This window comes from Rattus norvegicus, chromosome 8, assembly GCF_036323735.1.
Source record: "Rattus norvegicus strain BN/NHsdMcwi chromosome 8, GRCr8, whole genome shotgun sequence".
Taxonomy (NCBI): Eukaryota; Metazoa; Chordata; class Mammalia; order Rodentia; family Muridae; genus Rattus; species Rattus norvegicus.
In genome coordinates, this window is record NC_086026.1 from 101880286 (window position 1) to 101894930 (window position 14645).

Here is a 14645-nt window from a genome sequence, read left to right on the forward strand (position 1 = left end):
GAAAGTATGAAGAGAGTGGGCATCATTGTCTTGTCCTGATTTTAGTGCAAATCCTTTGTTTTTCTCTGTCTAGGATGATATTGCTATGGGGTTGCTATAAATCACTTTTATTATGCTGAAAAATGTCCCCTGTATCCATAGTATCTTCAGAGCTTTTATCATGAAGGGACATTGAATTTTGTCAGCAGTCTTTTTTGCATCTAATGATCATGTGTATTTTTATATTTTAGTCTGTTTATATGTTGCATTGCATTTATTGATTTGCCTATGCTGAACCACACTACATATCTGGGGATGAAGCCAACTTAGTCTCGGTGGATAATCTTTCTGATGTCTTGGATTCTGTTTGCAAGTATCTTATTGAGAACTTTTACATCCGTGTTCATAAGGAATATGAACTTCAGGACTTTCTGTGTTTTAATATCAAGATAGTAGAAGCTTCATAAAACAATTAGGAAGTGTTCTTTCAGTATCTGTATTATGGAGCGCTGTGTTCGTTTAGAGTCTGGTAGAATTCCGCATGGAATCAATCTGGCTTTGGGTTTTTTGTTTGTTGGTTCGTTGGTTGGTTCGTTGGTTGGTTGGTTTGTTGGTTGGTTGGTTTGAGGCTTGGATGTCAGAATTTTATTTATTTCTTCTACTTCGCTAGGGGTTGTGGATCTGTTTAAGTTGTTTGTTTCATCTTGACTTAGCTTTGGTAGGTCGTGTATATCAGGAAATTTCATTTCCACTTTGGTGATGGAATACAGAGTTTTAAAATGTGTTATTACGATCCTATGAATTTTGTCAGTGTTTGTGGTAATCCCCTTTTCATCTCTAATTTTGTTAATTTGTTTCTCCTCTCTCTATCTTTTAATTTGTCTAGGATGTGTGAATCTTGTTGATTTCCCCCAATATTCTTTATTTCATTGATTCTTTGTATTTTTCTTTATTTCTGTGTCGTTGATTTCAGCCCTGGATTTGATTGTTTATTCCTTGCTACGCTTTTTGTTTTTCAAGACAAGATTTCTCTCAGTAGCCTTAGCCCTTCTAGAACAAGCTGTGTAGACCAGGCTGGCCTCAAATTCACAAAGATCTGCCTGTATCTGCCTCCTGAGTACTGGGGTTAAAGGTGTCTTTTGGGGTATTATTTCTTCTTGGTTTTTTTCTGGAGCATTTAGATGTATCACTGTTATTAATATGAAATCTCTCCAGGTTTTTTTAAATTTAGGTGCTATAAACATGCTTCTTAGACCTTCCTTCATTGTTCCATAGGTTTGGGGATGTTGCGTTTCCACTTCCACTTTCATTCAATTCTAAAGAGTTTTTCATTTTCAAGACTCGATTCTTGTCTTGATCCATTTTTCATTTGGTAGTGAGATGTTCAGTTCCTTTGAGTTCGTAAACTTTCTATTATTTCTGTTGTCGTATACATACATTGTATATATACATAAAGATATTAACATATTTTCTTTTACAGGAATAATTAGAATCCACAAAAATGTCAGGTAAGATTTTATCAATTTTCTAAAATTTATTTTGTTATTTTTAAGGTCCATGTGTGAAGCTGGAGTTGCAGGCAGTTGTGAGCAGCCTAGTGTGGGTGCTGAGATCTCCAGCTGGGTCCTCTGCAAAAGCAATAAGTACTCCTAAGAGCTTGGCCCTCACTCCAGTCCCAATTTTAACTGATTGTTTTCTTTGAAACGGTCTATTTTATTCTGACATGTTTGAGCATTTACACCATTTGACCCTTTAGATATATGGGTATGCACGTTCACTTGAACATATTAATGCTCTGAAAGGAAAGGAGTAAAAACAGCTCACGGTTGCATGCAGGCCTGAAAGGTTTCTGAGTGTTTAACAGAAATCAGGTGAAGCAAAAGAAAGTTGGGAGAGAAATCCAGAGAGGAGCGCTGTGAGAGGATGTGGTGATCTTTGGCCTAGAGGCAAAAGAGGTGATGATTCTGCCTCACAGTTAGGGTCTTTTGTTTCCTCTGATATAAAATTCAGCCATTTATTTATGAAACTGAGGCCCTTTCTTACAGTGAGTCAAGTAAGGATTTCCTTTAATCTCAGCGAGAGAACAAGAGATAGTATAATACAATGGCTTCTGTACCATCCTTGCAGCCACCTCTGTGACACTGGGACCAAGTGGCTTTTAGGAAGAATTCAGTAAGAGTCTGAGTCACAGCAGACATAGGCTGAACCAAGTCTGACTGATGTGTTTATGGCTGTAACTACTGAGAATTTATTTAAGGTTTTCAATTTAGATACCATGTCTCCAAAAGGCTATAAAAATTAGCTTTATATTTCCAGTGTTCCTCAGACAAAGAACCTCTCTTGCCTGCAGGAGATTAACTGTGTAGGTGGGAGTCAGCAGGTGGTCAGCAGGAGCAATGAAAGCTTAGGCTGCAGCCACAAACACAGTGTGATGTTTAGTTTCCTTTTCAGAACTTACATTCAGCCCAACATTCATGAAATTTATTAACAGGCGCGTTTCATAAGAATTATGAGTGTATTTTTCTGTGCTTATTATAAGAGACAAAAATGGCTGCATTTTGCAATCATGTTATCGCTTACTGTGTGGGTCATGTCCCTCTCTTCCTCAAGGTGTGGTCCCCACAGCCCCTGAGCAGCCTACAGAAGAAGCGGAAAATCAGGTAAAAGCAACAACTGCTGTGCCCGATGCTCCTCCTGACTACAATTCTCATTTTGTACCAGGTAAGGTGAATCAACCTCTTCTGGAATACCATAAGCAGTTGTTAAGGTCAATTTCTCAAACAAACATTTGATTTAACCAATAAATACGGAGAGTTGACAGCGGGCCAGTTGAACATATTCCTGTGAGCCCAGGCTGTGGATTGGAAGGCACGGAGGTTGTGAGTCGTCAAAGTAGGAATGATCCCCTCTGTTCTTAGTGGACAGTAAAAGAGAACGCCACGGGGATACAGAACAGGGTGCTGTCTGACACTACCAGATTTTGGAAGAAAGCAGTGTTGGGTAAAGCCGGCTTTGATAGACAAGGAAATTACCTGAGTCTTACATAGAGTTTGTGAAGATGTGGTATGAGGCACTATGGGTAAATGTCAGGGGAGACGAAGGGGCAGAGCATAGCTGTAAGTAGTGACTCTGACACTATGGGATGGATTGTTATGTCTTGACACTATTGGTGGAGACTCCCATAGTTCTAGAGTAAGTTTGGGAGAAAATAGTCATTTTAGGAAATAATCACACCACGTTCAAGGAAAACCCACTGTTAAAATCAGGATCTGGTCAGTATGGGAATTTCTTGGGTTTTCTCTATATCAAAAATAGGTGGAGTTAGGCATTTACCTCAGTCGTAGGAGACTTTGTCTAGAAAATGAAGGCCATGGGTTCAGTCCCAGGAGACTTTCTTCACATTAAACAGGTCGGTTAAAAATGGATTCAATGCCAAGTGTACTGCTAATGAATTGTCACCAACAGTGACAAGTCATTGTGTTTGCCTCCTAGTGGGTAGACCACATCTTTTAACAATAGTTGACAGGACAGTTTTACACATGCCTATGGTTACTCTGTCACTCCTCTCTCTTCTGCTGAAACCTTCATCCAGGAAATCCCTTCCTACTTCAATCTCTGTCTCTCACTATCTCTCTGTGTCCCTCTCTCTGTCTTCCTTTCTCTGTCTTTCTCTAGCTCTCTCTGTGTGTCTGTCTCAGTCTTCCTGCCCTTCGTGTCTCTCTCTCTCTCTCTCTCTCTCTCTCTCTCTCTCCCTTCCCCCTCTTTTCTCTCTCGTATGTTTCTGTCTCTCTTCCCTGTCTCTCCCTGTGTGTCCTGTGTGTCCCTCTGCTTTTGTGTCTCTTTTTCTCTCTGTTTCTGTCTCCCTCCCCCCTCTCTCTCTGTGTGTGTGTGTGTGTGTGTGTGTGTGTGTGTATTCCCTATCTGTGTCTTTCCCTGTGTGTCTGTCTGCCTTTGCGATTCTCTCTGTGTCTCTGTCTCTGTGTGTCTTGGTTCTCCCTGCACCCTCCACCCCGTTTGTGTGTGTGTGTGTGTGTGTGTGTGTGTGTGTGTGTGTGTGTGTGTGTGTATGTGTGTGTGTGTATGTGTGTCATAGAGTTTAATTAGCATTGCTTGCAGGAACATAGGCTACAGGAAAATGATACCCTCTTTCCCCGCAACCATTAACTGCTAACAGTCCTCCAGCAGCTGCGAAGCCTCGTGAGCAGATCGCCACAGCTTTTGTGGGTCAGGAATCCAACAGCTGTGCTGTGTCTACAAGGCATTGTCTTTTTGCACCAGGCCTTCTTCATGTTCATCATAACTATGCCTCTGCTTTACTACTGGGCACATTTTGCCTAAAAAGTCAATATCGTAACTCACTGGGAACATTGGTTAATGGCTTCCCCATCTCAGCAGCCTATGTAGTACCTTCTGGTACTATGAAAACCAGCCACTGAGGAAAAGGCTTCTAGTTAAGTTCCAGCCTCATTTATGGGTCTATATCTATATTCAAAGTGAATGCTTTGTATTTTGAGCAATAAGACTGTGCCATCAAGTTCAGTTTGGGGATGAAGAGCATTGGCAAGAACTTATCCTGTTTTTGCAGCCTGTGGCACCTCCAAGTCCAACAACTCAGGGAAGTGTCAATTCTAGCAGCATGAATCATGTTCTTCTAATTCACAGAAACCAGAAATAGTATACTTGCAAATTTTGGTTTAATGAAATTATTTAATTCAAATAGCATTTATTTTCCAATCTAGTTCTAAATGTATTTTTCCAACCAGAAATAATGCCCTGTATTGTTTATTAAAAGCATAGTTAATAAATAAACCATGGTTACATGGAATCTATTAGAGAAGACAAAATAGTATGACTTTTTGAAGTAAAAATCAATGGTAATACCAAAGATTATTAGGTATGAAAATCCCATAGGCAGTTTCTCACACTGACATTGGCAGAAAGCTTTATACTAGAGTTCTCTGTAAATTAATGTGAGGTATGGTGTTTATACAAAGTTAAACATGTATTTTTTTTCAGTTTGTTCTCCTACAGAAATAGTCAAAACCATTACAGGCAATTTTCAATTCAGAAGGAAACATAATGTGCCACTTTCTTATACACAACTTTTCCACAGTTTTTCTTCTTCATTTTTAACAGGGGTTAGTACATACTTATAATAAAAATCACTCATTTATATAAATTTGTACATAATTTTAGGAAGTTAACCATTGTACTGAATAAGTCCTTAACATAAATTCTACTTTTCGTCTGGCTACTGATCATCAACTATTATTACTTTAAGTGCTTTTATAGGAAATGTACAAGATATGGTAATTGACTCATTTACATAATATAATGATTAGTAGTCTTTAAATGAGGGTTTTGAAAATCTGAGGAAGGATCCCTGACTCCTAGTTCAGCACCCTCATAATAGTTCTTTCAGTAATTACAGTACATTCTTCATGATAAGCTTAAACTTAAAATGCCTCTCATTCTTCTTCTATAGATACTCATCTTGGTTCTCATTTAGTTTTAAGTTAAAAGCATTTTAAATTACCATTACCAATCATTTAATTATATGTACTTTCAGTCTTTATCAAGTGTAGAGAGAATATCTTGTGTATTCTGTGGGATGCATCACCTGACAATTAAAAAGCCTCTGGCCAATGGCTTAGGCAGGAAATGAGAGGTGGGACATCTGGGAGGAGAAAGAATTCTAGGACAGAGCCAGGAGGGAGCTTTGCCTGGAAAGATGTGAGGAGAGAGACACAGGGTGCCTGAGCACTGGTAACCAGCCAGGTGCTAGAATGTAGGTTAAAAAATATGGGTTATCTGTAGTCATGATCTAGTCAGAGTAGAGCCTAGCTATGGGACCAAGGTATTTGTAAATATATTTTTTAATCTGAGTCTTATTTCTGGGAGCATGGGGCTTGGAGGAAGAACTGCACCTAACTTCTACAATCAAGAACTCTATCCCTATCCTTACAAGCTGGTTTTCTCAGTGTTCTTTGGCATTCTCTTGAGTCCTGCATGGCTCCCCCTGTCTTCTGTCCACTCTTCCTCTTCTTTTTTCTACTCTCTTATGAAATGAACTTGATAATCCAACTAGTTTTGTGTACTTTAAGATACTTATAAATCCCATTCTGACCCATTTTAGCACATTACACTTCAGATTTTCCGTTGCACCTGCCTGGATACCACCACGTTCTCTGCATAGATACATGTTCTCAAACACAACCACTGAACCAAATTTGACATATTACTCCCATATTTGTACTTTGTTTTCCACACTTTGGAAGCAGGTAGGAACACAAACCAGAAATATTATCATTGTTCTTTAATAACCAGTCCACTAATGAGTCAACACATTTTTTAAAATGCCAGTTTCACTGATCTTTTCTTCAACACAATTGCCTTACATCTGGATGCTAGCAAGCACCTCTTGCTAATGTAGTGTTGTGTACTAAGGATTACAAATGTGAAACACCTATCCTTTTTCCTCATGGCATAGAGTTCAAGATGTAGATACATAACATAAGGTCTGCCCTGCTCTCTAGCCTTGTCTATGAACACCTCCACACAGCCCTTCCTTCTACAGAGTTGAGCCTGCTTTGTTCAGTTCTTGTTCTGATCTTTGTTCTCATAAGTCCTTTCCTTGCCATAGAGAGCCAGGGTGAATGAGTCAGCATTTATGTCGTAGTTCATCTTGTCTTCATTGGTTAGAAGCCACTTCTGTCATCCCTTAATACACTATGTGTTTCTCCATGACTACAGCAGTTAAGTGCTTTATAATAACCATTTGCTTTTCTTACAAACAATAATATGCTCCAAAATACAGAAGGCAGTAATGAGTGTGTAAGTCTCTGTCTGGCCTCAATCAAAGTAACTGGCTCCTAGGCTGATTTGATTAATGCTCCCTAGATAAAGTAATGTTTACCTCATAGCTTCATTTTAAGATAGCATTAGAGAATTGATTTTATAGTTCAAGACTTTGTTAACAAGCTTTTATCATAGATTGGGATGTCACATATTCATTTAACTTCAAAAACTAATGCCTAAATTGCAGGAATTTTGGTCCCCTGCACAACTGGTTATTTTTCTCAGTGTTGGTTAATACAAGACCACTTTGCTTCTATGACTAGGGAGGATAGGGGAGCAGAGAGAAATTTAAGGATTGAAGTAGTTTTTGGCAGTTGAGTTGCGAGCTCTACAGCCCTCCACAGAGTCCCCTAATGAGTGTCCCTAATCCTTGCTTATAATGCAGTTGGGATATTGAGGTAATGTAGTTAATAATATAGTAAATGTTATAAAATGCAGAAATATAGATGCGGAAAAGGCTTCTGTCAGTTCGGCATCTTTTCATGATAAGAACCTTAAAGAAACTAAAAACAGAAAAAACATATCCCAATATAATAATGGCTGTATAGGTGCCATCTATAATTTATATTATACCAAATAAGAAAAAAAAGTGAGTTTTCTCATTTGAAACATGGAATGGCGCCACTCTCTCCATCCTTACTCAGTTCAGTGCTTGAACTCTTAGCTAGAACAGTAAAACAAGAGAAAGAAGACTATAAAGAAAAAGGAACAAAACTCTAAGTCCTCCTATTTGCAGATGACATGATTCTCTACTTAAAGGATCCTTAAAACGCCATCAGGAAGCACTTAGACCTAATAAACACTTTCAGCAAATTGTCAGGATGCAAAAACAGCATAAAAAACCAGTTGCCTTAGTATAGACCGATTACAGCTTGCCAAGAAAAACTCCATTCACAGAGGCGTCAACCTAACAAAACACCCAAGAACATATGTCCTAAGCATAAAGGTTTTAAAAAGTTAGGAAAGAAATGAATGAAGACCTGAGACCTCTCCTGCCCATGAAATGGAAGCTGTCGTCGTAAAGGTGGTTGAATTATTGAAAATGATCTTCAGATTGCACACAACCCTAACAAAATTTCAATTTCATTCTTCATAAAACTAGAACATATAATACTAAAATGCACACAGAACCAAAAAAAAAATAGTCAGTATAGCCTAATGTATCCTAAGCAGGGAAAAGCAACAACAACAAGGAAAACGCCCAAATGCATAATCTCAAATTGTATTAAAGAGCTATAGTCATTTTTATGATACTGGCACAAAAGCAGACATGTAGATTGTTCTCCATTACTGATCAAATGCTGAACAAAACTAACTTAGGTATGGAAAGGGTTTGTTTCAGTTTCTAGGTCATAATCCATCCCCTCATCAAGGGAAGCCAGAGCAGGAGCTCAAGGCAGGAGCTGAAGCAGAGACGTTGGAGGAACCCTGCATATTGCATCTGACTTGCAAAGCTTTGTCCTTGTACAGGGCCTGTGAGGTCCCAGGTCCACTGGCCCAAAGATGTCACTGCTCACAGTGGGCAGGGCCGTCTAACATCAACATCATCTACTAACCAAGAAAATGGCCCAAAGAGATGCTCGTGGGCCCATCTGATGGAGGCAATTCTTCAGTGAAGAGTTCCTGTTCCCCAATGTGTCAATTTGACAACCAAGACTGGCCATCACATAAGCCACTAGAATGTAGGATTCAGAGATAAATCTACAGTGATATAGCCACCAAAGTTTCAACAAAGTTGTCACAGTCATACACTGGGAGCAACTGGGCACAACCTCTTTTAAAAAATGATGCTAGGGAAACTGGACACTCATACATAAAAGAATAAAATTAGATCTGTATCTCTCATTCTACACACACACACACACACACACACACACACACACACACACACACACACAATGGATTATAGGTCAATGTAAGACCTGAAATTCTGAAACTGCTATAGAAAAACTTCACAATCAAGGCACAGGTTAAGACATTTAAAAGAAGGACTTTACAAGAAAAACTCCCAAGAACGGACAAATGGGGTTGCAGGAAATGAAAAAGCTTCTGTACAGCCAAGGCCAAAAGGAGAATTATGAGCCAGTCTACAGAACGGAGAAAACATTGCCAACTGCACATCAGATAGAATATTAATATCCAGAATAATAAACCGCAAAAATCAACAAAAACCTAATCTATAAATGAACTGAGAGGGCAATTCGGAAGAGGAAACACAAACTCCCAAAAACACTTTTAAGATTTCATTACAAGGGTCGGGAGGTACACAAACACAAAGGTCTCAGTGAGTGTGTGGAGGTCAGAGGCCAAGTCTGGAAGTTGGTTCTCTTTTCTTACTGAGTTCTGAGGACGGAACTCAGGGTATTAGACTTGTACTATAAATGGTTTTACCCACTTAAGCATCTGGCTAGACCCTAAAAAAAATATTTGAAAAGGTGTTCAACATCTTTATGGTCAGAAATGTGTAAATTAAACTTTATTGATATGTTGTCTTATCCCAGTCAGAATGGCCATTATTTAAAAAAGAAGTTAGCAAATGCTGGAGAGAATGTGCAGAAAAAGAAGGGTCCTTACTCAAGGTGGGTGGACTGAATGTGTAGATTCATGCGGCCACAGTAGAAATCATTGTGGATCTTGCTCAGAAAGGTGAACAGAGCCGCCACGTGACTTGGCTACATCGTTCACGGTTATGGACCCGAAGTATGCCAAGTCAGAATGCCATAAAGATACTTTCCTAGATGTCCATCAACAACAGATCCAGCCTGGATGACCATCAGCATATGAGGGAAGGAGAACCAGTGTAGTGGAGTAGAATACATGTGGCACGGAGACAGATGCTTTGGAGATGGGGAGGACCATCAAGGGAATGATAAGGATGAGGGAGCTTAGGAGGAGGACAGATGACTGGGGACAAGAGACAATGATGCCTATGTGAAAATGTCTCACTGAGAGCAAGTTGTATGCTTTAAAATTTAAAATCTAAAAAATGCTTTAAAAGGAAAACCTTAGTAGTCAGAGTGTTTGAATTCTCCGTTTGTCACATACTTGGTAGTGTCCTTCGCAAATTACTCAATCCTCAGCCCAAGAAGAACTCCTAGCCTTTAATCCTTTAATGGATGTCTTTAATCACAGCACTTGGGAGGCAGAGACAGGTGGATCTTTCTAAGTGTGAAGCCAGCCTTGTCTATGGAGAGAGTTCCAGTCCTGCCAGGATATTTGTTCACAGACTGGTGAAATGGCTCAGTGGTTAAGAGCACTGGCTGTTTTTTCCAGAGGTCTTGAGTTCAAGTCCCAGCAAGCACATGGCGGCTCATAATTATCTGTAAGGGGATCTGATGCCCTCCTCTGGCCTGCAGATGTATTGCAGCAGAATACTCAGACATAAATAAAATAAAATAAAATAAAATAAAATAAAATAAAATAAAATAAAGCAATGGGGATCAAGCCAGTAAGCAGCCCTCCTCTGTAGCCTCTGCTTCAGCCGCTGCCTTGAGTTCTGCCCTGACTGCCCCTCCATGATGAAATAAACCCTTTCCTCCCTAAGTTGCTTAAAAAAAATAATGTTCATACAAAATGTGTACATGAAATGTGTACATGGATGACGACAACACTGTTGTTATAATCACCACAGTAAACCTGAATTAAAGAACTGAAAGAATGTTATATATTCCACATCGCAGAATGCTAATGAACCATAAAAACCAATGAAATATTGCAAGAGCAATGCGTGTGCTATACGTAAATAGAATTTGAAAACATACGGATGGAGAGAAACCTGACTCCCAGGTTGCATACTGTCCACTACCATCTACACGGCATGCCCACCCTGGGCAAACCACAGAGAAGGGTTTCTAGAAATGAGAGAGGAAGAAATAAGAGTGACTGTTCAGATGAGAAGGCATCTGAATTTAGTCAGTGGGGATGGTTGTTCAACTTCTCTAGCAGGGAGAACAGCAGCGGCAGCAGCAGCAGCAGCAACAGCAGCAACAAAGCCCGCTGAATTATATATTTAGAGAAGGATCGTCAAGATGTTTTTCTTCGTTATTTTGACTTGGACATTGTGTTTGATAACCGGACACTGAGCCAGGAATCTCTGTTTTGAGAATTCCAGGCTATTTTTGAAGCACTTACTGTATTGTGGCACAATTAAAGAAACGACCCCCAAATAACCCTCTTACACATTTGACAGTAGTGCACTTAAACAACCAAGTTTTGAAATTTAGATCCCTTGTTTTTGTTTTTCTGTACTCCTGTCCAGCAAACATGACCCCAGCAGATGCGTTAGTTATTTTATAACATTTTAATAATCTTCATGCCCTTCTAAAAAAAAAAACATGGGAAAATGCTGTTCCTGGGATTTTAAACGATTTGTAATGACAGAGACAGTGTTCATCAGATGTTGGATAGTGGTTGGGTGTGAAGAATTGGCCATAAATATGGATAAGTACTTTGGACTGAGCATCTCATAACCCTACCTTAACCAAGTTCACCAGCTGGGACCTATAAGAATGGCTGGGAGGGAGTGTCTGTTTTGAGGTTTGCTCAGGTCATGAGAGTGAAACCCTTATGAGTTAGTGATCTTATGAACGATGGCATGAGATTGATGGCCTGGGTCTTCCTGAAGGTATTCACCCCCGGCCATGAAGTAGATTAGCAAAGGCTAGATTTGCAGTTGATCTTGGGAGTCCGCAGCTTAGAGCCAGGGAAGGGAACACTTGTTGAAACCACTCCACTTGTGGCGGTCTGAGTAAGAAACAAAACTTAAGAAGTTGACTCTGAGAGAAACTGCCTGAGGACCAGATGAAAGGCAAAAAGGAGCGATTGAACAGACAGTCCAGGATACATAGTTAAGGACCCCTTTGCAATACGCTGTAAATGACAGTGATAATTGCATGTCAGACCTCGTGCTAACTTCATTAAAACCAATGAAATGCATGTATGATCCCCAAAGAAGAGACTCCTCATGCAGTGAGAGGCTGTCTTATTTCTCAGTGTGTTGAACTCCATTACTATATCTGTGAAATAGGCATTATGACATCACAAGTTTTCAGAGGATCGGGTGAACTAATATGTGAATAATCCCCTTAGTGCATGGTTGATATTTGGGTACTCAGAGAGCAGCAGGACTTACTTTCTTTAAGAACATGTTGTGTGGTTATTTTCTCATGTAAAAAATATATAACTTCTAATACACCACATTGATAATGCATAGTACTTTCATTTGTTTGAGAACACAGGCCCTGCTGGACCAGCTGCCCCTCCATCTGCAGGCTTGCCTATGGGATACTACGTTCCCCAGCAGCCCGGTGCCATCCCCTTGTACCATCCTACCGGTGGTACCCATCCAATCCAGTACCAGCCTGGCAAATATCCCTTGACGAGTCAGCCTGCTCCCATAATGTGGATGCCGGGGCCAGCTCCAATGCCCAACTGCCCTCCTGGTTTGGAATACTTGGCTCAGGTACTCTATTAAATCCAAAGCATTTTTCTATGAAGTATGGCCCTAGGGTTTAAGGAGAGGGAACAAGATGTTGGCTAGAGCACACAGGGAGATAAGTCACTGACAGTAGAGGCTGGCGGTGGTGGCTTTACAGGTAGCCAGTGAATACAAGGATGCGTTCATAGGACATACTCGTTCTTGATGCAACAAACATAACTTTCAAAGTGTTCAGTGTGACTTTCTGAAAGAAATTAGAAAACTAGGAATGAGAGCCACTAAAACCTGATGCTATGCCATTTACTTAAAAACAAAACATACTCATTAAGAAAACCAAAGTAAGAAGAGAACACTAGACAAAGGGAGGGGGAATCATAGAATGTTCAACGCCTTGGCTTCTTCTCAACATCTCGGGCTCTCTTTAACACCCCTGGACCTCCAAACACATCAATTTAAATAAGTATAAAATGTTGCTTCAAACTAAAATCCGTGTCCCTTTTATAGGGCACGTGACTCCCCAGTTTCTGTGTCTATATGAATTATGATGATAGGATAAGAGCTGGTGTGAGATACAGTTTTTGTACAAATGATATTTAAAACCTGCAAAAGAAAACTTGGTGAAAATAAGATAAAGCTAATTGTGGAAGTGCCTTTTAATTTATAAGTCTCGTTTTGATTTTGGAAAAGGGAGTATTTTAAGTACATTAATTAGAAGAACGTCTCAATTTAATGTGTTCCGTGTAGTTAACTAAACATTTTTGCAGTTGACCTATCAGTTTCTAGTTCTCCCTGTGAAGGGACCTGTTTGTGTTAAGTGTTGAAAATCACAGTTACACTGTTGTACTGCAGATATCTGAAGGTCAGTGGTTAGAATAGAAGAATTTGAATCTTATGGGAATGATATTTCTTATTAAAGTTGCTTAAACAAACTTAATAGATGCATTTGTTGTTCAAAAGGCTTTCAGAAGTGACTACAATGAATCTCATTTAGAAAGCCCCATTTCTGTACCCAATGAGATATCCAAAGATTTTGAAACCCAAAACCTTTTGGAAAAGGTGTGTCATTATCCGCTTTTTCTCTGAGAGTAAATCAACATATTTCATGAATTGTTTTCCCTTTCAGCAATTATTTGAGTTTAAAATAAATGAGAATGAAAGAGGTTTGGAGGTAGACAAACCTGGCTTTTATTCCTCTCTACGTTCACTAACTCTAACCTTGTAGTCTTCAACTCTTATTATCTATGAAATGGTTTGGTCAGTGGCAGCCTGTAATGTTGCTGTGAGAAGTTTTAGTGGATAAACTGGTAATGGCTGTCCTTTGGTTAGCCAGCAGGCATGTTCTACAAATGTAGGCTCTGGGCACTACTAGTTACTCTTGTGTCATTCCCCTGTTTGGTGTCTTGAGATCTCTCACACAGATCACATGATACTTTGTTAAGACTACAAAGAGCCCTTACCCACCGCAGCTTTAGAATATTTCCAGAGCTTTGTCTTTGCAGGGGCTCTGCCTGTTTGTCTATTCCTTGCTGGCACAGCCACGGTAAGAACATTTTGCCCTTCAGTAGATACTTTCACCACATAGTAGATATTTTTATATTTCTATATTCTAATTTCTTAGTATTTTACAGAAGAAACCACAAACAACTTTAGCAGCCATTTTGATATCTTATATGAAATGACCCTGCAATGTCTCCTTATTAATTTATATCAGATTTATATATATTTATGAATCATGTCCTCCTATATCCTCTTTGAACTAATTGCCTCATGTGTCATCCATGTTGTTTTAAATCTTGTTGTTACATTCATATAGCTTTCATTGTTTGATGAATTTTGATCAAATGCAACATTTTAGGCAGCATCCGTGCTCAGTGATTATGAACGGTCTAATGATCTAAACGACTTAGAATTATGTTGATAATGATTCCTCTGTCCTAGAGGGAACTCTTTATCTTTTGCTGGGATGTTTTGAAGTGTAACTGATATTAGAACCATCAAACTGTTCATCCTTAATGTGATTCCAATCCCATTCAAGTAGAAGTTTCTTTAATGGCATTCCTAATCATTTTGTTGATGGACTGCTATCTTAGAATGCTTCCTCTCCTTCAAATCTTACTCACATGGTGCTACCCTCATGGCTTCAATACTAAAATGTGCACTCCAGCGAGAACCTGGTGTTGTTAGTGACCACGGTGCTTAACCACCGGGAGAGGCACTCAAGAAACCATGTGAAATGGAGACTCCTATTCAAGGCTTACCTTGGCTAGTTTACCATCCCCAAACCACAATAGAATCACATGTTCTGTGTCTAACTTATACTGTGTCGTCCTGACTTGCTACTGTATGACCATCTCAGAGAAGTTGATGGAAA

At 39.5% G+C, this 14645-nt stretch overlaps 1 protein-coding gene across 4 annotated transcripts in view; it reads left to right on the top strand.

Moving 5' to 3' along the window:
* The window catches only part of Plscr4 (phospholipid scramblase 4), a 38771-nt gene that overhangs the window by 13229 nt on the left and 10897 nt on the right, over positions 1-14645 (top strand). For 2 of the 4 annotated variants that reach the window (NM_001012000.1, XM_063265207.1), the window contains 3 exon segments: positions 1460-1487; positions 2590-2700; positions 12075-12298. In NM_001012000.1, the coding sequence (NP_001012000.1) occupies positions 1481-1487; positions 2590-2700; positions 12075-12298 (342 nt within the window). In that variant the 5' untranslated portion in view covers positions 1460-1480. 4 annotated transcript variants of the gene reach the window in all.